This window comes from Electrophorus electricus, chromosome 21 (assembly GCF_013358815.1).
Source record: "Electrophorus electricus isolate fEleEle1 chromosome 21, fEleEle1.pri, whole genome shotgun sequence".
Taxonomy (NCBI): Eukaryota; Metazoa; Chordata; class Actinopteri; order Gymnotiformes; family Gymnotidae; genus Electrophorus; species Electrophorus electricus.
In genome coordinates, this window is record NC_049555.1 from 11,442,604 (window position 1) to 11,466,084 (window position 23,481).

General features: G+C 42.4%; 1 protein-coding gene and 1 long non-coding RNA gene across 6 annotated transcripts; one reads left to right on the forward strand and one right to left on the reverse strand.

Annotated features, from left to right (window-relative positions):
• Nucleotides 1–678: 678 nt before the first annotated feature.
• Nucleotides 679–22,508, forward strand: slc7a10a (solute carrier family 7 member 10a). Of its 2 annotated transcripts, XM_035520790.1 has the most exons (12): nt 679–746; nt 924–1,082; nt 7,148–7,352; nt 8,097–8,248; nt 13,192–13,317; nt 16,417–16,570; nt 17,355–17,478; nt 17,762–17,865; nt 17,953–18,049; nt 18,545–18,694; nt 19,159–19,336; nt 19,853–22,508. In XM_035520790.1, the coding sequence occupies exons 2-12, from the start codon at nt 932–934 to the stop codon at nt 19,948–19,950; spliced, it is 1,539 nt and encodes a 512-aa protein (XP_035376683.1). In that variant the 5' UTR covers nt 679–746; nt 924–931; the 3' UTR covers nt 19,951–22,508. The 2 variants fall into 2 exon arrangements, with proteins under 2 accessions (XP_035376683.1, XP_026864732.1); XM_027008931.2 differs by lacking the exon at nt 679–746 and having other exon boundaries at nt 788–1,082.
• Nucleotides 1,509–13,159, reverse strand: LOC113576696. Of its 4 annotated transcripts, XR_003410545.2 has the most exons (6): nt 12,430–13,159; nt 11,502–11,639; nt 10,715–10,744; nt 8,163–8,275; nt 3,131–3,206; nt 1,509–2,450 (listed from the first exon to the last, which is right to left on the reverse strand). It is a non-coding gene; the product is annotated as an uncharacterized LOC113576696 (long non-coding RNA). The 4 variants fall into 4 exon arrangements; XR_003410544.2 differs by lacking the exon at nt 10,715–10,744 and having other exon boundaries at nt 12,430–13,150; XR_003410547.2 differs by lacking the exons at nt 10,715–10,744; nt 11,502–11,639 and having other exon boundaries at nt 12,430–13,154.
• Nucleotides 22,509–23,481: the final 973 nt, after the last annotated feature.

Genomic DNA, 23,481 nt, shown 5'->3' on the forward strand with positions numbered 1-23,481 from the left:
CTCATCAATCATAAGGTGCTGTGTGTGGACCCAGTGCAATACCTCCCCATTACAACAAACACATAAATGTGTTACCCACCTTCTGGAGCTCCCGACCTCCACCTGCAGTTCAGCCGTCAGGTCCGTCACAACTATGCCGTGTCCAAGTCTCTGCTACCCCAGAGTTCTCAACACGTCCGTCCTTAATTAGTGTGTATTCTAAAAATACCACACCTTACTCACGAGTCATTCCTTTTTTTCCCCATGCAGTTGTGAGCATTGTACTCTACTACTCTTGGAGAACTTTTAACTGAGCACTTTTACTTCTTACAGACTGACTCTGGTTTCCTCATTGTTATAAGCTGTAGTATAATAGAGGCAAAAGGTAGCATAAATATAGATTGAGAGAAGGGCCGTCAATAAGTTGTGAAACACTAATATTATAACATGTCATCTGCAGTGACTAATGATAGTACAGCATGTGTGTGGGCATGATGGGCATGGGAACACGCAAGCGCACACACACACACACACACACAGAGACATTGATGGCATAACAGCCCTACCTTGCATGTTACACTGGGAATTTAATTTATAATTAAGCCTTTGACCACTTAGCTTTTAACAACAAACACTGCGTATTTCAAACTCTCTATATATAAAACTCCATGTAGTACAACTTTCAGAAGCAGTAATGAACTGAAGTCCAGCACACCAGCGTGCATTCACGGATCCGCAGATGCGCAGGGCCTGAGAAGGCTGTGCAGGTGGGCCACAGGTGGGCGTTAGGTTCGTGCCCCAGCATGTGACCAACCGCTCCACCGCTGTCTGTTGCTTAACGTCAGGGACCAAAACATTAACGCATGCGCCGTAACCCGCCGCGCATCAGCTCGGTATATGAGAGCGAACGCGCATTCCGAAGCTGTTGAATGTTTTTTAAACAGTCGCAGAGATGGACGAGGCGAACGGGAGGAACCGGGCGAAGACGGACTCTGGCGCGGAACGGAGGATATCGGATTCTGGCAAAAACAAAAGGGAATCAAAGGAGAGAGTCACATTAAAAAAGGAAATCGGTTTATTGAGTGCCTGCGCTATTATCATAGGTAAGCGTAGTCGTTTGTTTTCTTTAGTTTACCTCTGTTTTCCAGCCTTTTATTGCTTCTGTAAACTTTACCCCCGGTTGTTTGGCTGTTACTGTACCGTGGACACCCGTGAGCTGACAGCTGCCCGGCTGCGACAGGTATAGAACAAAGGGAGCGCCAACTTCACAGCCGGGAGGAAACACTGTATCTGCGTTACAACAGGACTATGTGGTAGTTATTAGTGGAACCGTAACGATGTAATCACGAAAGGTTGCCCAGTAACGTTAGTTGGTTTCCCGCGTTTCCTCTCCTCTCATCCGCGCGTAGATTGCATCATTAAGGAGGAACTGTACTTCGTGAGGAGCCTACGTGGCTGTAATGCACTCGCCATTGACTCTCTTAACTGTACAGTCCTGGTCGGGTGAAGAATAAAGATGATAACTTAAATTCAGATCACTACTGTACTTTATTCAATTACACATTAGTCCGACTTATGCTATTTTTCCCCAATGTAAATTAAGAGGAACTTAAGAGGAGCACGTGGTGCCACGCTATACTCATTTTTGCAGAGCAGTAAGCGGACGCCATGTGGTACTATCTGTCAACGCAAATTTCGCAGACATATGGACTTCAGCGTGGTTTACTGATTTATAATCTTCTCGGAGTCATTTACAGTATCCCAAGGAGTTAATTTGATACGGTTGTTGGATGATGTTTTACATCTTCGAGTCCTACAAAAAGCTGGTAACATTTTTTGTAACACGTAATTTTCCTCAGATCTGCCTTGTGTCAATCACATCCTACAGAAACCAAAGGCAAGGACTTTAGTCTTTCTCCCTCCTCTTCCAATACTGGAATATGGAGAGTCAAAGTGTGTATGCGTGTGTGTATCTTGGTGGGTTAATGAAAGTGGACTGGTGGATGACCTTCATCAAAAGCATTCAGATAAGGCCAACAGAAGACAAGAAAGAGAATTTCAACATTTGAAAACATCAGTGCCAGAAGGTCCAAATGAAGGTCATCTGAGTGTAACCTTTGCTACTAGTATATATTGATGAGTTCTGAAGTTTTCACCAGCAGAAGTAAAGTGTGTGTCTGAGTTTGTTCACACACTTACCATCCACAACAGGACAGGCTAATGAACTGCAAAAACATGTACTTACAGATGTCAACAAAAGCCAAAATGGAACCATAAAATAGTTACATTTATTGTCGGTGAGTGATGGATTACATGCAGTAGCGGCGGACAGCATTGTGAGGTCTGCGTCGGAAAGGACGCCTCTGCTCATGTAGCAGTGATCCAGAGATGAGGGAGGTGCCAGTCTTGTAACAGTGCTCAAACCCATCAATAACAGCGTCTTCCTCTCCCTATGTTTCTCAAACAAACTCCTGTGCTTAAAAAGATGAAAGATTAATGAGCATGAAAGGTTAATTCCAGACCTACGCAATATGGATAAAAAATATTACACCTGTGTCAATTTGTGTTAATTGTGTTCATTTTCAGTAGGTTACATTTAAAGACATGGGTGAATGTTTGATGTGATATGCGTAAATGTTCGGTTTGCATTATTTTGACCAAAATGTACATCTGTGGATCAAAATGTGAATCAAGTAATTTGGAATTAATATAATTGTAACGGAGAGTGGTGAGGAGGCGGACGCATTTGCAGAAAAGAGCGAGATTTATTAGGGGCAAATCCAGAGTCGTAGTCGTTAAAGCAGTCCAGGGTCATAGAGCCAATACGGAGAATACGGGGATACATGATTAAACAAATAAAACACACAAAGGCAAACAGGGGAAGCAGGCTATAGCAAAGGCTAGGAAACCCGAAGGCCAGCATAAACACAAAGGCACGGAGTACAAACTTAAAGGCACGCATATACAGACTTTAAATGAACAGCCAGGACACAGGCAACAAGACAGGGTTTAAATACATGAACTTAACAAGGTAGAAACGAGGGACAGGTGTGAGCAATCAAACGAGGGGTGGAGAAAACGAAACTACGGCATGGAACTGAAATACACAAGACAGGGAAAACATGGAACGTGGAAGCTGGGAGGGACTAACCGTGACAATAATTTGAACTCTTATCTGGAACACTCGTCTGGATCGCTCACCTGGAATTCCCATCTGGAACATTTATCTGGAAAAAATATCTCAAATGAGTTGTGATTTGTCAGAAAGCTCATTTGCATAATATGCCATTCTTTGATATCAGAGTGGCAACAATGTTTGACAAACATTATAATTTGAATGTAATTACTTATTAATTTCTGGTAACTTTTTGGGGGGGGGGGGGGCGTTCTGAGTGAATGATATTGACACAAGACAAGAGCATGGTAGGCTTTTTGAGAAAGCTCAAGCCGATCAGAGCGTTCCTTAGACTCGTAGCTTTACTGTTAATTAACGTAACCTCACTCGTAACTAGCATAACCTCATCATAACCTTTTAAGCTGCAGCAGGTTAGGGGACAAATACCAGATGAGAACATGCCCTTTATTCAAAAACCTGGTCAGGAAGGCCTGAGCGCTGGGGTTGAATGGTCCCTTCTAGCACCAGTGTATTACACTGGGGAGGAATCTTATCATTTGTCTGTCTGTCTGTCTAATGTATGGCTCAGTTCATATATAAAAGGCTCAGTTCATATAAAGACTGATAGATAATTTCCATACATACATTATGGAATCCATTTTGCATAAAATGTATTCATGCAAAATGGATTCCATAATGTATGTATGGAAATGATTTTATAAATACATGTTATAAAGTAATCCAAAATAAATAAATAAATAAAAAAGTTATATATATATATATATATATATATATATATATATATATATATATATATATATATATATATATATATATATATAATACATGTTATATATTTTATATATATATATATAAAATACATGGCATAGATAGATAGATAGATAGATAGATAGATAGATAGATAGATAGATAGATAGATAGATAGATAGATAGTCATTGCATTGCAAAATAGTGTCACTTCAAGACAATGTCAAGTCAAATTTACTAAGAAACTGCTTTTACAACACAAGTTGTCGCAAAACAGCTTTATAAACGTATGGATCCAGGGCGCTAATGAGCAAGCCAGAGGTGACAGTGGCAATGCAAAACTCCCTGGGTGGAATTACAGAAGAAACAGACAGCCCATGCTTTACATTATGTTTAGTCCAAGTAGTGCATGAGAATTTCTTACTCCTGAACTTAGCTGTAGTCAGTTCCCTATGTGGAACCGAACCAGAACAAACCAGGACATGCTGCTAGGACACAGCTTGGAAAGCAAAGAAAGTCCTGTGTCCTGTTACCTGTCTTGTGTCCTGTTCTCTGTCCCATTTCCTGTTACCTGTCCTGTGTCCTGTTCTCTGTCCTGTGTCCTGTTCTCTGTCCTGTTACCTGTCCTGTGTCCTGTGTTACATTAAATGATGATGGAATTGCCTTCTATATTTGATTAGCTAAAATTATAATAATTCGTACATTACACATTTGTACAATTATAAAAATGTGTATAGTGTATATGATCTATAGCATAAATAACAGTTTTGCCTAACAGCTGTGGTCTCCTTAGTGATGTTGTCAGCAAAATCTTTTGCGGCACGACTGGCAGGAGGCAGATGTTGTTATTAGCAACACTGTTTGCAATGTGGCCAACAACAGACTCTCAAGACTGCCCGCGGCTGCTTTGATTTAAATATACTAGATGAAGTGGACCAATTCAAGCCCAGCTCCCCCAGACATAGCATAAAACTAATCTAGTGAAACCACTGCATGATCTTACATGGACAATCGTCACTGAGATATATTTTTACCAAGGTGATTATCAATCACCAAGGTGTTTACAGTGATTAGAATCACCAAGATTATAAATGGCTTTGATATCCTTTTACACTGCAATTATTTTGTGTGAAAACCGATCTTGCTGACTCGTTTAGTTTGTAATCTGAGAAAATGTGAACACGTACTCAGCTGGCGCACCCTGTGTCTTACAACAGATCTGAAAGGCTCAGAGGGCTGAAATGGGCCCTCCATATACAGCATAAAAAACTAATTCTCCTTCCAGCTAGTGAGTCTGTGACAGCAGGCAATCAATCAGTCAATCAATCAATTAATCAATCAAACCAACATTCTCATTGGAGTATTAGAACCAAGTCTAGACCATGTCCAATCAGTTTAGCTGTTTTTTGAGCAGTGTAACATTTTTTTCTGTTTGTTTGGTTTTTTCTTACTTACAATTTTTTATTTGAATTTTTGAATTGCTGAATGTGTTATATAATATAAATGTGTAATATAAAATTTAATGTTTAAAACTCTAGTTTGGTCTCATATAAACATTTTCTGTATTGTCCTGCATGTTCCCTGAGTTTACAAAGTTCAGGGATTCATCCCATTCAAAAAGAGGCAAAATAGTTTTTTAGTGTCACAGTTTCCCGAGGGTCTAAATGCTTTGCTCAGACCGTGCATACTGAGTTTATTACATACACACCACCACCTTCACACAAATATGACATTTCAACATGTCTTATGTCATAAGACTGTGTTGTGCTGTTTAAATCAGGCAGAGTCTCAAACGTTTATGTTCAGTTAAGCACTGGACTAGGCAACACAAGTGGCTTTAAACTAGTTGATGCTAGGTGTACCAGTTCTAGCATCTCCATGACGATTTCTCTCCTGGACGTCTCACAAATAACCATTTCAAGGTTTGACCAAGAATTGGGTGATACTGTGAAAAGTGGTAGGCAATGATTATGGATAAAAAAGCTTGGGAAACAGAGGGGTCAAAGGAGAATCAGGAGAATCAAGCACAAAAATAGATGGGTCACAGCTCACACTGGTTCACAACTTGACAGACTTTGTCTCCAGTGAGAGAGAAAACCATGTTAGCTGCCAGTGTTGTCAGGAAGATGACAGGGAGCTTTCCTTGTTTCAGTGGCCTGTAAGGTCATCAGATCTCGAGCATTTTCAGGATGAGGTAGACAGGGCTATTCACAGCAACACTGCAGTCAATCAGCTTGCAGCAACTGCACAATGCAGTCCTGTCCACAGGAAACACCATTCCTGCACCACACACCTGGCACTTTGTACAGTCCATTCCTAATCAAAGTAATGCCGTTCTGAAGGCCAAAAGAGACACTGCACGCTACTCAATCTGCCTTGTAAACTGGCAACTTTACATCCACCTCCAAGGCCCGCAATATAAATACAAAACAAATAAAATATTTGAAATGTATTGCATATGCAAGGTTTATCCATATTATAAGCGTGGTGAGTTTAGATCTGGACTTAGCATGCCAGACTGTGCTTTGTTGACTCTTCTGAAGTTGTCATGGGTCCCAGTGCCTACAAATAATCACAGATATTTCTCAAGCTCAAAGCCAATGTTCGCCCACTAGCAAACTAAACCAACAAAAGGACTACACAACTGAAGGTCTGGAGTTCACCCCTGAGAGTACAAAGACTACAGTTCAGAGCTGTTCGGGCAGAGGGGTTAGTAGACTCACTCACAAGCCCATTCTACCCACCTGTTCCTCACCAGTGTGTTCAGAGTTTGTTCACCGTGGACTCTGATCCTGATTGCGCAACCTCTCTCGCTGTTGACTTTATGCCTGGTTTTATTTTCAGTCTTTTTCTCATTTTGCTGGCCCACTGAGTGATGTGTTAACAGGTAGGAAATGTTGCCTCAAAAGGCATCAGCATGGCTTTGTTAAGGCAGGGTTTGCCATGGTACACAGGCAGTGACACAGAGGACACAATATATGCCTGTTTACAAGTGAGAAGGAGCGAGGCAAAGAGACTGAGGGAGAGAGACAAAGCTCTCACTTTCCCGTTAACAATGGCATCAAACACTCAACATTGGTCACAAATAAACTACAGCACACTGGAACAATTCTTGTGGCAAATGTCCTTTAGATATTCTGAAATAGGAAGGACAGAATTAACTTCCCAAGGGAGATAAGAAAACAACAGAACACAACCTAGTATTTCAGTTTTCATGTTGTTTGTGGGAACAATGTGAAGAGGTTTTGTTTTGTAATTGTCAAAACCTTTCCCCCCCCCCCACAGGGAACATCATTGGCTCAGGTATCTTCATCTCTCCAAAGGGGGTTCTAGAACATGCTGGCAGCGTGGGCTTCTCGCTGATCGTCTGGGTCCTGGGTGGAGGCATCTGTGCTCTGGGGTCTCTGTGCTATGCCGAGCTGGGCGTCACCATCCCAAAGTCAGGGGGTGATTACTCCTATGTGACGGAGATCTTCGGGGGCCTGGTAGGGTATGTGTGCTCGTCTTGGTGCAAGCAGTAGGTGTTTTTATCAACATTATAGGATGACATACTTCAGCAGATTCACCCTGGTACATTAGTGGGGTTTTTTGTTTGTTTGTTTTTGCAAAGTGATTTTATTTTAAAAAAATAGATTACATTGTTTTAGGTAAAGTATTCTAAAAAAAAAGTGCTAAAAAGTGCTCTTAAATTGCTTCATATGGACATATTGCTGCATATAGACAGTAATCATTGTCAGGTTCAGGGTGCCAAGTTTAATGAAAGTGCTCACAGGGAAATCCAAAAAAAAAGCATCAAAAAATACACCAGGTCCAGTAGCAGTAAAGACAAAGGAACAGGCAATAGAGCAAAAACCAGACACGAGTCCAAAACCACAAACAAAGGTAAGTACAAAGAACCACAAACGCTAGACAAGCTGAACGAGAACTTACAGAGAGACTGACACAGTTAGATAACCAGGCCCCCACCGGACACACATAGCCCACTAACTGGACATAGGACACAGGTGAATATAATAGATAGGGCATTTGGAATGGACAGGAAAGTTGTGGGGAATGTAGTTCACATGCAGCAGGCTGGAGGCCAGCTGTATACTGTTTAATTCATAGAACATTAGTCCTGGTAGGTGTTGCAGTTTTATAGTGAATTTTCGGAGACTGTGTCAGATAGCTCCCAATGTCTATGATAAACCCGTGAAAAACTACAAAGATTTAACACGTGTGTTTGTGACGGCAGGTTCCTTTTGCTATGGAGCGCAGTGTGGATCATGTACCCCACCACGCTGGCTGTAATCGCCCTCACCTTCTCCAACTACGTGCTGCAGCCGGCTTTCCCCAACTGCCTGCCTCCATACATCGCCACACGCCTCCTCTCCACCATCTGCATTCGTGAGTGCACCGCCCTGTGTGAGCTCCCTGTGTGCACATGAAGGCAGCTGTATAAGAGACTCAGGCTGGCACACGGCAGTGTCAGAATATTTATGGCTCAGGATTAAACCAGTTCGGTAGAGACTGCTGACGTGTGTGTGTGTGTGTGTGTGTGTGTGTGTGTGTGTGGGGGCAGCCTCGTGACTCAGGTTTGGGCATGTGTATTCTGGACTGGAGCATATGAGAAGGTGTGTAGGGTGGGGGTGTGTATGTGTGAGGAGTTGCCTCGTGACTCAGCTGGTACTGGTCTGTGTGTTCTGGACTGCAGCATATGAGAAGGTGTGTAGGGTGTGTGTGTGATTGCGTCTGCATGGCCAAATCCCCCCCCCCCCCAATTACCACTTCCTCAGTGTCACTGGCAGAGTTACTAGCACCCACCTTTTATGGATTTTAATATATATATATATATATATATATATATATATATATATATATATATATAAATCCATAAAAATATTTTGTGAAATTGGGGAATTTTATTCACTATATATATATATTCATATATATATATATATATATATATATATATATATATATATATATATATATATATATATATATATATACAACAAAAAATGTAAAGGCAAAAAGTGAATAAAATTCCCCAATTTCACAAAATATTATAATACATTATGATAGAAATCCACCAGTATTATTAAAAGGGTCATACATTCTATACATGTTTATTGTAGTGAAAGTGTGCATGATGTGTAGCAAAATATCAGGAACTTAATTTGTTTATTCACCTAAACACATCTGATTTAAAGGCAGTTTTTCATAATTTTTGAGGGGGGTGATTTAATTTATTCCTTACATTTGTTATTTAAGGCTTTTATGTGTGACAGACAGATTCCTTAGACCCTTATTTAAAGTAGCAACCTGTGAGACTTAGAGATTATGATATGATTCCTAACCTTCAGATGGCAATGACATTACGCAACATGATGTAACATGATGTAAGAGCTACACATCATGACTCCTAACCATCAGATAATAATAACGCAACATGATGTAACATAAAAGAGCCCTCCATATATACATCAAGGCAATTTAGTCCAGATCTGTGCTTGAAATGGCTAAAAGTGGGTTAGTAGTGAGAATATTGGTTTAGGAACTATAGTACGCGCAGCAAAGGTTTGGGGTCATGTAAGGCTGGATTGGGTCGGGCGCATGCTGAACAATGGGCAGAAGGTTGGGGTTACTGCAATGGCGTCGGGGCACCTGACCCTCACGTGGCAGTGGATCAGACTGTATAATGGTGCCAGGCGTGGAAGGCCCGAGGGCGTGACGCCCGCATTGTGCATTGTTTTGGGGGGGCATGGCCATTGCCGCGGCAACCCCACCTCCATTTAAGCGACGAGGACACGGAGGTTGGGCATCATGACCAACGCTAAATTCGGCCAATCCAAGCGGAGATCCGCTGTCAAGGCTTAGTAGAGGGGGATGAAGAATCACCTTTTCATAAGCACTGCAGTCTCTGGTGGGCTTAAAGCCATCCCAGAGGAGAAGAGAAGCTAGAGTCCGGTGCTCGTCAGGTTCATAGGGCAGCATTCTGAAACGCCAATGCTGAGCTCTCTGTAGCACTAACCTGCCGAGATTTCACTGCCACAGAGCCGGTCTTACAGACTTCAGATTTACTCGCCGTTTGCTGACCAGAGGAGAGATTCCTGTCGTACTGCCAACTAAGATCTGCAGACCTGCCTTTGATTGGCAGGAAAAAAACAGTCAAGGAAATAGACTGGAACAATCAGTTTTAGTGTGAGCTTCACTCTTACTGCATCTTCTTCCTCTTTGATCCATCAAAGTGTGTGTGTGTGTGTGTTTTACTTAATGGATGGGCTATAGAAGCTTGTTTCTAATGTTTGTATTGGATCTAAGTCTGTGGCTGTGATTAGACCTGCTTTCATGCTCTGCCCGGTGTGATTATTTGTTTGTCTGTCTGTGTGTGTGTATGTGTGTGGGTGCGTGAGAGAGAGACAGAGACAGACTGGGGGCTTTGCCCTCCCCTGCTGAATGTTCTGAATAAATGTCACAAGGTCACCCTTCTGCAGTCTGATTGCACAAAACACACACACACTCACACAAACACACACACAGTTCCCACATTTCTAGATAGAACACAGCTGCACCAAGAACGAGAACAGCAAAACACAACCCCCTAATACACAAAACCACAGCAAAGCCTAGCAAGCACCAGCAGACCAGATGGACAGAACGCTGTCACCCAAAGCTACTACACAAGCCTCCGAAAAAATGAGGTGCCGTCAGTGCTGGGGATAGCAGCCCGGAACATCACAGTCTTATGGACAAATAAGGACATCACCGCAAGCGTCTTCAGCCTAGCACATGACACAACTGCACACTTCTTCACACTCTGTGTTCCGCAGCACCACCTGGCAGTGTGTAACTGTATATATAAATACTTACATATTTCCAAGAACTGTAAAACTTGTAAAACTGTAAAAAGTGAAGAAAAAAAAAAGAGAAGTAGATGTGTATATGTGTACATGTGTGTGTGCATGTGTGCATATGTGTGAATGTGTACTTGTGTATGTGAGGGTGAGGGTGAGTGTGTGTGTGGGTGTGTGGGCATGTGAGTGTGGGTGTGGTGGAACTGCTGCGCATTTGTGCAAACACACACACACACACACACACACATACACTTCTACACACATACCAGTCTACAGTGCCATAGGAACACCTGACACCTGTGTTTGAAATGATAATGGAACAGTGCTATGCACACACTCAGCATGCATGCATCTGCACACACACACACACACACACACACACACACACACACACACACACTACTGCAAAAACGCCTGTAGATCCGTACAGTGACTCAACCTGTGTTATCATCATACTCCTGATTTGAGCATGTTAAACTGAAGTTATTGGACAAACTGCAGTGTTTCTGTACAGAACTTTGTCATTTTCCACTGGACAGAAAGTATACACATAAGTATACACATAAGCACATAATTTTTCTTTGTGAAATGTAAGCAACCTTGCATGAAAACTGCTGGCGCTAGGCTCTGGTTTAGGGATAGTTTAGTGTAGTTTTTTTTTTTACTTCCTTCCCATGTAAAAAACAATAATCCAACACTATCAATCCTGTTCATTAGAATTCCGACAAATCCCTGCTGGGAAGGACTCGGAACAAACGGATATTGTTCTGCTGTGCACGTGAAGGCCCTGTCCAGGCTCTCACCTTCTGGAGCCGTAAAACGGCGAGATTCCGTCCCAATCTCCCCTCGCTGTGGATTAGTGGCCTCCCTTTGTTGCTTTTATGGGTCAATTAGCAGCAGAGGGAAGCCCTTCTCCACTGTTTGGCCTGAGTGCGTTCGGCCTGGCAGGGAAAACAGAGCAGTCAGAGCTTCATTGAAATTCTCCTCTCATTAGCTTTGAGTTCATTTGACTCCATTTAGCCACTGCTGATAACGTAGCGATACAACACAAGCAAACGGAGTGAAATCCGAAAGGAGGAAGAAAGCAAACAGAGTAAGCTGGCAGATGATCCGGTCCAGTGTGTCCCAGAGACATAGCAGCGAGAAGGACCTCCGCGTGCTCCTACGATGCACTGTGAAGCATTATTCCCTCCCAAGTGAGTCTTTTGATACTGTTTCCTTTCTACTGTATAGGCTGTTTTCAGCTGTGCGCCTGTTTGGCTAAGTGCCAGCAGCTGTAACAGGTTGAGGGCATTTCCTCTAGAGAGGGCAGAGTGTGTGCTAAGTGGGCTGCGCGCTGGAGTGTGTGTGGGTGGGCGGGCTGCTCCAGGCAGTGATGGATGAGAAGGGGGACCCCGGTTCCCCTCTACCCAGTGTACTGCGCTACATTGCTGCAGGCACGGCACCGCCCACCCTGGAGACGGACCTCCGGAGCGCCACACACCGGATCTCCACCGGAGCTCATGTGAAGCAAGGCAGGATGCAGGAGGGACATGCGTGCGTGCGTGCGCACACACACACACACACACAACAGCAGTGGCCCACATGCGTGTCCATCTAACCACACGTGTCACATGTCCAGTGTCCAGACAGGAAGCAGTTGAGAAGCTTTATTAGTTTGCTTAGTAATGTTGATGTGTGTAAAAATTGAGCTGCCATTCTCTAGTAGCATCACTCAGCAAAAGAACTCACAGAAATGCTGGCACCACAACCATTCAGAGTCTGGAAAAAAGGACCACATCTCACTTCCTTCTCCGGTAATAGTCTCCGTAGGAATGAGCGAGTAAGGTTCAGTGCAAGCTGCTGAGGTTACTGCAGCATATGAAACGCATCACCCTGAAGCATATGAGACACGTGACTCTCTGAAATCTGAACCATGCGGCCCCACTGTTTCCATTACTGCGCCACAGTATGATATGTCCGTCCTGAAACATGTAACTCCACTTTTGTAGTTCCAAGCAACAATCATCAGTCAAATTGCCTTGGACGAAAACGTGAGACAGACAAAAGGGGGAGAGAGAGAGAGAGGGAGAGAGAGAGAGAGAGAGAGTTCTCAACTGCAGCTCCCTGTAATTACAATGATCTCATCTGAAAGCAGCGAATGGCCTGTTTATTTATAGTCTCTGTGTTTGCACAGTCTGTAGTTATTCAGGGATTTTTGGGGGGCTTCTGTTCCTTTTGGAAAGGAGCAGTGAGCATGTTGGAAATTGCTTTTATTTTGTTTTTAACATGGATCCTTAGCTGAGAACCAGGAGAAACACAGTCATTGTATGTGTGTGGATATGTGTGCCTGCTTGTAAGAAAAATGTCATGTGGGCAGATATGAGTTTATGTATGTGTGTATGTGTCTGTGTGTATGTGAATGTATGCGTATGTGTGTGCGCGTGTGTGATTTCCTGTCTGCGTAGGTGAATAATGTCTAAATTGCTCTCTTGCTGTCTCCTTCCTGCACAGTGCTGCTGACATGGGTAAACTGCTCCAGTGTTCGCTGGGCTACACGCATCCAGGATTTCTTCACCATTGGAAAACTGCTTGCCCTCGTACTCATTATAATAGTGGGCATGGTACAAATTTGCAAAGGTATGTATGCGTGTGTGTGTGTGTGTGTGTGTGTGTGTGTGAGCAAAGCAACCTCTTGATAACCTGCTGTAGTTCACATAGGGTTTAGAGCTATAGCTATAGTCCACATAGCCCATGTTACTTTTATTGAATGAACCCGTAACATGAATATTATTAGCTCAGCAGGAACTTCACGGCTAGGGTGGGATCAACAGTTTTTTTCTCCTGATTAATCTTTCCTGAACTCCTATGACCATTGTCATTTGTTGATATGATAACTGGACCCTGGTTGCCCTCTGTGGGGTGAAGCACGTATCTCCACACAGACAAGGAACACTGCAGTCTGAAGCTTCGATCTATTTCTCTCTCTCTCTCTAGAGATAAGGATATGTTAAATGGCACTCATAAATGGCTTGTTCATGATCAGTGACTTTTTTAATGTACATTCTGTATCCTTTTAAATCAACCATGAATGAAATATAATTTATTTCTGAGCTAAATCATAAGAGTTAAATATAATTAACTCTGCCTATACTATCAAAGTGAGTTAATAGCCACCAGTAATTTAAATGACACAAATTAAAATAATTTTCCTCCATCATATTCAGTGAGGGCCAGTACTGTCTGTCTGTGTGTGCGTGCGTGCAAAGGGAAAACTGTCACACACAGCTGCAGAGTTAGTGTCAGTCAAACACCTACAATGTGACCTGAGAACTTTGTGAAGTTTCTCTCTTCCTGTGTGTTTTCCCCATTGGGATAAAAGATTAAAGTTTTAATATAATGCTCAAGTTTCTAATTTATTCAGATAATTAAAAAAAACTGTTACCTTTCCATCATTTGAATTGTGTGATTGCAAAGAATACAGCTGTATTACAAAGGCAAATATTTTTACACAGTTCGCAGTAAACCGAGTAATATGAATGAAGGTGTGCTACCTGTGTCACCACCAGCTCCTAGTGCTGCAGTTGCCTCTTACTCTGGTCTTTTCCAAGCAACATAAGACAATTACTGGCACCTGGTGGCCTTTCCAGTTTTGACAGAAGAGTCATTTTCTGTTTTTTTCCACATTACCACATATTTGGAAAGCTCTCCATTAAGGCTGAGAGTCCCTTTTATTGCTGCCAATACAAGTTATTTTATAGCTGCTGCAGACAGTTACAGCTTGGTGGGGGTTACCATGGTAACTGCTTATGTGTACAAGATGGCCTCAACATGCTCTTTAGCACTATAGTCATGGTTACAGTATGAATCAGACTTGTGATGCGCTTCAGTCAGACAGCTATATCATGAAGTTCTGTGATGCTGTATATTTCAAGTGAAGTCTCAAATAATGTTATCAGAGATCAGAAACAGGTTATAATTGTATTATTAATTGGTTTATTCAGAAGAAATTCTAAAAACATTTTCTGAATGCAGGAATGACCCTAAGTGTTTCTAAATATTCATTGTGTTCTTGAACTGTTCCTAATAAAAAAAAATTTTAAAACAGTTTTCAGGAATCCCGACAATGAGAGGGAAGAGAACTAAGTGACAAGAAAAGAATAGTAGAGACAGAGGCAGAAGTTCAGAAGGGGCTTGAGGGGCAGTGTGTAGAGTCAGTGTGTAGGAGCAGTGTGTAGAGTCTGTGTAGAATCAGTGTGTAAGAGCAGTGTGTAGAGTCAGTGTGTAGGAGCAGTGTGTAGAGTCAGTGTGTAGTAGCACTATGTAGAGTCAGTGTGTAGGGGCAGTGTGTAGGGGCTGTGTGCAGGAGCAGTGTGTAGAGTTAGTGTGTAGTAGCACTATGTAGAGTCAGTGTGTAGGGGCAGTGTATAAGAGCAGTGTGTAGAGTCAGTGTGTAGGGGCAGTGTATAAGAGCAGTGTGTAGAGTCAGTGTGTAGGGGCAGTGTGTAGGAGCAGTGTGTAGAGTCAGTGTGTAGGAGCTGTGTGTAGGGTCATTGTGTAGGGGCTGTGTTTAGGGTTAGTGTGTAAGGGCAGTGTGTAGGAGCTGTGTGTAGGGGCTATGTGTAGGGTCAGCGTGTAGGGGCAGTGTGTAGAGTCAGTGTGTAGGGGCTATGTGTAGGGTCAGCGTGTAGGGGCTATGTGTAGGGTCAGCGTGTAGGGGCAGTGTGTAGAGTCAGTGTGTAGGGGCTATGTGTAGGGTCAGCGTGTAGGGGCTATGTGTAGGGTCAGTGTGTAGGGGCTGTGTGTAGGGGCTACATGTAGGGGCTATGTGTAGGGTCAGCGTGTAGGGGCTATGTGTAGGGTCAGTGTGTAGGGGCTGTGTGTAGGGGCTGCATGTAGGGGCTATGTGTAGGGTCAGCGTGTAGGGGCTGTGTGTAGGGGCTGCGTGTAGGGGCTGCGTGTGGGGGCAGAGTGTAGGGACAGTGTGTAGGGTCAGTATGTAGGGGCAGCGTGTAGGGTCAGTATGTAGGGGCAGCGTGTAGGGGCAGCATGTAGGGGCAGCATGTAGGGGCTGTGTGTAGGGGCTGCATGTGGGGGCAGTGTGTAGGGGCTGTGTGTAGGGTCAGTATGTAGGGGCTGCTCATTAGAAGAATTATTCTGGACATAAGAGGCTTTCAGCACAGCATTAACCAACCACTGGGGTGAGCAGATTAAAGGCACATAATCCTAACAGATAAAGATAAGAGGTTGATTATTGACATATGAGAGTTAAAAAAAAGTGAAGATTTGTGAAATCAATGTTTCTAAGAGGAAGAAACTGCTTAGTGTAGGCCTTTTTCTGCCTCTGACTTTTCTTCTGTATTTCTGTAATGTCTCTTATAGACACTGAGTGAAATCTGCTTTTTATTTGACTCTACATACTACTCATACAGGCACTTGTAATCAAAAGGTTGCCAGTTCAAGCCCCACCACTACCAAGTTGCCACTGTTGGCCCCCTGAGCAAGTTTCATAACCCTCAAGTTGTACTCAGCCATGATTTTAAGTTGCTTTGAATAAAAGCGTCAGATAAATTCTGTAAATGTCACACACGCTGACTCTACACACTGCTGTGCTGCTTTTTATTCACTTTCTCCACTAGTCAGCTATGGTGTGCCATAAAAGCCAGATTGTGCCATTCCAAACGTTTACTGCACTATAGCGTAAATCCGGCTGTTCTCTGGGACCCCTTCCTTCCACAGGGCACTACGATGCGCTGGAGCCCCAGGCAGCGTTCGAGTTCATCCGAGAGCCGTCCGTGGGCCAGATCGCCCTGGCTTTCCTGCAGGCCTCGTTCGCCTTCAGCGGCTGGAACTTCCTCAACTATGTCACAGAGGAGGTGGTGGAGCCACGCAGGTGAGTGATGTACCACAGTCTGGTCCCAAACTGTGACTTCCTTCTACACATCCCCTTCACCCAAAGACCAGGCCCCACTCCCTTAGGGTCTCTTAAATCTGTGTTATTAATGTAGCCCTGAAAACCTATTATTCATGCCTAGAGGTCATTTGGTTTTCTGCAAATTACTTTTTCTGACTATAGAACACTCTTTGTGTATGCAAGTGGAATTAATGAAGTAGAGCTGCCTGTTTCATGCTTGTTTCATACCTGTAAAATGCCTGTTTCATACCTTTCTTATACCTCATACATGTTGTTGACTGTTTCATGTTAAATGCCTGTTTCATGCCTGTTTCATGCCGGTTGTATGTCTGCCACCCTACTACTTATTATATACAAAATATATATGTATATACAAAATTCTAAATTTTTTCCATTTACTCAGCAAGCTACATTTAAATAATTAAGTAAAGTAGATAATATTTAATGATTTTGCTCCTGGAGAATATGGTCTGATAAACAGACTTGCCTTAGTCTGTCAGAAGGGGCTGTTATGTCTTGATAAAAAGTCATGTTAAAAACGCAGCAGAATAGTTGCCTGCTTTTTATTCACATTAACTCTCACACCTACACACACACACACACACACACACACACACAATAAAACACACAAATTTTTGCCCATACATTTGTAGTATCTACATATATGTAGTTTACATGCAAGCTATATTTCTCCTGTGTGTGTGTGTGTGTGTGTGTGTGTGTGTGTGTGTGTGTGTATGTGTGTGTGTGTACGTGCTTGTAGGAATCTGCCGCGTGCAATCTACATTTCTATTCCTCTGGTTACACTAGTGTACACACTCACCAATATTGCCTACTTCTCCTCCATGACCCCCGAGGAGCTGCTTGCATCCAATGCCGTTGCCGTGGTGAGTGATCTCAGATCTCATACTCCATAGCTCAGATTGGTTTAATCAGGTGTGTCCAACTCCTGTTGGAGGGGCCAGAGTTTGATCACTTTCCTTGGTTCAGTTACATGGTTCTGAACCCAGTAATGAACTGATGAATTGAATCAAGTGTGTTGTCAAACGAAGCTGAACTGAGGAGCTCCAGGAGCAGAACGGGCCACTCTGCTGTAGTTCAGCGGAGATCCAAGGAACATAGGAGCCATCTAAGTGTGTGTTGTTCGCTCATGTGCGCTGTGACTTGCAGACCTTTGGTGAGAAGTTACTGGGGATGTTTTCCTGGGTGATGCCTATCTCTGTGGCTCTGTCCACATTTGGAGGGATCAATGGCTACCTGTTCACGTCCTCCAGGTAAAAACAACAACTGAGCATTCTCAGAGTGCAGACTGTAATCAGGCTGTCACGTCAGACTGCTGAAGGAAGTTCTTTGCCACCCAGGCTGTGTTTCTCGGGAGCCAGAGAGGGTCACCTGCCCTATCTGCTTGCCATGATCCATCTAAAGAGCTGCACGCCCATCCCAGCTCTCCTAGTCTGTGTAAGAAATGCCTCACACACCTGGGACTGACCCTGATCCACTACGCAGCTTTAAGACACACCTGTCTACACAGTCAAAAACACACCTATGTACACAATCAAAAACACAGCTGTCTACACAGTCAAAAACACACCTATGTACACAATCAAAAACACACCTGTCTACACAGTCAAAAACACACATATGTACACAATCAAAAACACACCTGTCTACACAGTCAAAAACACACCTATGTACACAATCAAAAACACACCTGTCTACACAGTCAAAAACACACCTATGTACACAATCAAAAACACACCTATGTACACAATCAAAAACACACCTGTCTACACAGTCAAAACACATACTCCCACATAATCAAAACAGACACAGTTTCACAAAAGTACAATGCAGGCAAACACGAGATGAGATGTTCATATTTTTATTACACTGTAAGCAGTCTCTCTCTCTCTCTCTCTCTCTCTCGCTCTCTTTTTTTTCTTTCTCTCCCAGTGTACTGCAACCATAGTGATTCTTTGTATTGGTGAGACCCATAATCTGATCAACTATGTGTCTTTTATAAACTACCTGTCATACGGTGTCACCATCGCTGGCCTGCTGTACTATCGCTGGAAGAAACCCAAACTGGTCAGACCTATTAAGGTAAACCCAGCTGGCAAAGATTGCATTCTGTCCTGCTTAGCACAGGATTTACTAACAGTACTAGATACTAGTGAAAGAAAAGAATTGTCTGGACAAGATAGAATATGCTTGCCTTTGGTTCATGGAAATAATATCCGTGCATAGTAAAAACTTCATATTGAAATTTGTTTTAAATGTATTTATTTATTTAAATATTTTTAAAAATCATTTTATTATATTTGGTTAAAAAAATGTCAGATTTTATGCTAAAAATGTTATGGTGAAGCCATGAGTTTAAAGGACAGGGGACGAGATCCTGAGAGCTGTGTGGTGTAAGTTGGCTTCTCTGTGGGGAGGTTCAGCATTACTTTTCTAATCCACATTTTATGAGTTCTGGGATTTGCTTGCTTATGGTTCAGCAGTATTAACTTCTAGCCTTCTCTCCCCTTCTCTCTCTCTCGCTCTCTGTCGCTCCTTCTGTGTAGGTGAATTTACTCATTCCCATCAGTTACCTGGTATTTTGGGCAGTCTTGCTAGGCTTTAGTCTGTACTCCGAGCCTGTGGTGTGTGGCATGGGCCTAGTCATCATGCTCACCGGTGTGCCGATCTACTTCATCGGAGTGCAATGGGAAGACAAGCCACGCTGGATCTACATGGTCGTGGGTGAGTGAGGCCTCTTCAACCAAACTCCCGCATTGCCCACAAGGCTTCTTCAACCAAATTCCCACACTGCCCACAAGGCAGGGCTTCGCAGGCAGGATAGGATCCGAGCCAGGCCATGTCAGTATCAGGGTCCAGTACGATTACAGTCAGCTGTGTTTTCTGGTGGGATGGGGCGAGCAGCAGGGGTTCCTCTGTCCGAACACCAAACAGATCCTTGCCTACTGCTCTTCATGTGATCAGACACACACTGAGATTAAATGGCCAAGGCCTCAGACTTCCTTATGGATTAAAAAATTGTGTGTGCAGTCGTCATCTTCTCACACTGTAATACAACCCTGTGTTATGTTGACATTAACCAAATTAAGCACAAAATAACCCTAAGATGTCAGTGGTGTTCTAATGTTTCAGACTGTCACCTTTTGTGATATTGCATGTTACTTTGTAGAGTTACTTTTTGTAATCTTTTTTTTTTTGTGTGTGTGTGTGTGTGTGTGTGTGTGTGTGTGTGTACATCAGAGCGTGTGACGTATCTGGGTCAGAAGCTGTGCTACGTCGTGTTCCCTCAGAACGACCCCTCCGAGACAGAGCCTCTTACGGAGAAGTCTGATCTCTGAGCATTCCAAACATTCCAGGGAAAATCCCCCACTTTATGTTTCTGAAAAACACAAACAAGCAAAATAAGCCATTTCTGAGTTCCGTTCAGTGTTTCTTTCCCCCAATATGGATAATGCTTCCTCCACTGTGCTTTAAGTGCCTGTAGACATGAACTGCTGGCAGAGTAAGTGCATTTTGTCTTTTTCTTCAAATAATCCCACCATTTCTGTCTCGTGCAAACCTTCCGTTTTTCAGAAGAATCCAGTTCCCTCCGCCCTGATATCACTCCTGCCAAGAGACCACACTGTGCATGTACTCCCCTGTGCAGTGTGTGTGTGTGTGTGTGTGTGTGTGTGGTGTAGGAGACCTAGCTCTGTGACATTCAGTCCATTCATACATTCAGACATGCAGTGTAAGAGCGTCTGTGGCGTCACATGGTGTGTGTAAGTCTATAATGAGGATTGTTAGCAAATACGTTTCAGCTCTGTATCAGGTGTCCTTAAAAGCATTCTGTCTATTCCTTAAACATGGTGTCATTTCTAAAGATAGATATTTCATCATGATATACAGAAGCAAGCACACACATATTTTTGCAGTATATGCGTTCTTCAAGTTGTTTGTGCCCGAAATGCAAATGGTGAGTGGTATTTCAAATAACAAAAATCTTATCCATACCAAATGGATAAGTGAAGGGATCCTTATAATCTATGCAAGAGGACATACCATTTCCAGAATGCGTAATGTGTAAAGATGCCAAGTAAAGCAAATACATATAGGCCTCCTAGTTGGCAAATACTGTTAATGAACACACAAACAACCTTGGCAAATGAGTGTAACTTCCCCTGGTTCATATTTGAGCTCATTTTAGGGTCACTTGTGAATGACAGGACATTATAGTTTGTGTAATATACTCTATTGTATATTGTATACTCTATTGTATATTATATTATTATTGTAACAAATCTGTTGTAGTATGAGGACAAAATTACTAATTTAATGGTGCAAATGCTTAATTGTCACAGGTAGAGACAAGTATATACTGCAGCTTGTAGGATCATGGTCAGATATTAAAGGATAGCATATGGAGTCCTTATCATGACAGTATGAGATTTAGTATAAATGTTAACCGTGTAGTCTGCCACCACATTATCTGTAGGATACATGCTCCAGCTTTGGGCTTTAACAAGATATGTGTTTTAATTAACGACTTTGAATATGATCTATGTGTATTTAAATTTCATTAACTTCCAACAAAATGTTTTTTTTTTTTAAGAGCACATTTACATTTTGGTTTTTGTCAGGTCATCAAGTTGTCTTTTCAGACTAGTAGTCAGAACAGGAACTGCTATGTTCTGACATTTCTGGTTCATAAACATTTTGTGTATTCTGTTGTGAGATATAGAACTAAAAAAAAATTTGTTTTGTATTAAGGACACCTGATGTGTGTGTGCATGCATGTGTGTGTGTGTAACTGGTGGGGGGAGCTCAACTAACCAGGCCTTTAAAATCTAAACATCCAGCCATGTGCTTCTCAGAGAAATTGCACTTGTGCAGAGCACAAATAACCACTTAGTCACTTTAATATGATGTTATAGTTTAGTGAACAAAGCTCAGTGAATGATGCATCATAACGGATCTATGCAACCAGATGTTTTAAACATTAAGGTATGTTTAAAACATACCGTTCCATTCTAAAATGGCAAGGCTAATATCCTGGTAACATACCTGTGTTTATCACAGACACTGCTCCCCCCACTGGAACTGCCAAACAAAGACTGCACCATTCCAAGCCCCTGTCTCTGTTGTAGTAAGGGTAACTGACTCTTAAAGAGACTTTTATGGAAGTGTACTTTAACAAACACAGAATAGCCCTTGTTCCCCCTAATGCACTTAGGTAACCAATATGTGCTTTTCTGATGGTTCGTTGGCCATGCAATGGAATGTGTATGGGAACTGAAAAGGGCCACTGTTATAGACTACAGCAGTGTTGTCAAATACTGGTCCTAAACTGGTCCCAGCGCCACTTAGATCACTCCTGCATGTCACATCCCGACTGGAGACCAATAAGCTAAAGTGATCTTTGCATCCTCTACCCAACTGAAGGTCAATTATTGCTAATATCTCACAGCCCAGACTGACTGAACCCAGTGGGGGTTTTTTTAGAGACCATTTATTGGAGGTTAAGTCTAGTAGTTGCACGCCCTCTGCTGTTCAGACCTGCACATGGCAGGAAATGACCAGGCGACACTTCTCAGTGTGGCCTCAGCCTGTGTCCACTCTAATGCACCCATCATCTTAGCAGCACTTAACAGTACTGTTGAAATTCACACAACAGTGCAGACTTAAGATGTGTAAATATTGTTTAAAGCTCCAAAAGAAAGACACCATTCCCGAGACAAATTGAGTGTAAGACATTCATAATATTTGCTATAAAAATTCTTTTTCTTTTTTTGTAAAAGATGTACAGGATGTGCATGCATAACAATAAAAGCATATTAAATTTACTTCCGAATAAAAAAGTATGAGTGTTATGTTGTGTGCAAGAATTATTGAAAATAAAAGACTTCGGGTAAACGTTGATGTTTGACAACTTACAGAGGATTATTTTGTAAGCTGGGGATCTTGCTCCAAGTCCGAAAAGCCAAAGGGCGAAAAACAGAGCATACTGGCTGGCTTGCAAGTGTGCAGATGAACTGTACTGTTATTGCAATGTTTGTTTTCTGGCTGCAAAGCAACCAGAGGAACTGCGTGCCTCAGCGTTTACTGCCTTCACCTTGAACCCGTACTGCCACCTGCAGGCTGTTTTTCTTCATTACACCACAATGAGCGCTTATATTGCTTCCGCTGATTGTTCATGTTTTTATCTGTTAAGTAGTAAATGGAAGACATTAAATAATCAGTAGGTTGCTTGATGTGAATGTTAAAAAATGTCACACAGGGAGCAGCTAATGATTGTGCTGTCATGGCCCTGACTTTGTTATAAAAGTGAAGCATAGTCTGCCTGTATAAAGATTCCCCCACGTTCCTCTGTGAGCACATTCCAGTAAGCAAATCACAAATTAAGGTCATTTTCTGCACAAATTACAAATTGAGTAAATGACAAAGCACTTTTGTAAGTTGCTCTGGATAAGATTGTCTGCAAAATGCCATAAATGTAAATGTAAATTTATGCAGGTGTGAAATGCAAGTGCTTGTGTTGATCCTTTTTAAAATTTTGCACACTGTTTAAAATCAATAGGAAAGAAAGGGACTTGTCAGAGATAGTAATAGTTACTATAGCAGTGTTTGTTTATGAATATATGAGTATTCATATCTGCATTATCCTTCATTTCTGCTCCTTACTAGGGAAATGAAACCACAAAACAAAGACTCTGACCTTTCTGAATAAGCAATTGCTGTTGGCTTTTTCATGACTGAAAATCAATAAGCTATAATAAGGTGACTCACACATCAGCCAGATCAAGTCAAATCACATGATCGCACAGTGTTCCAGGAAACCAAATTACTGGGATTTGGCAACCTGCTTTACAACACACATGCACAATAAAGCA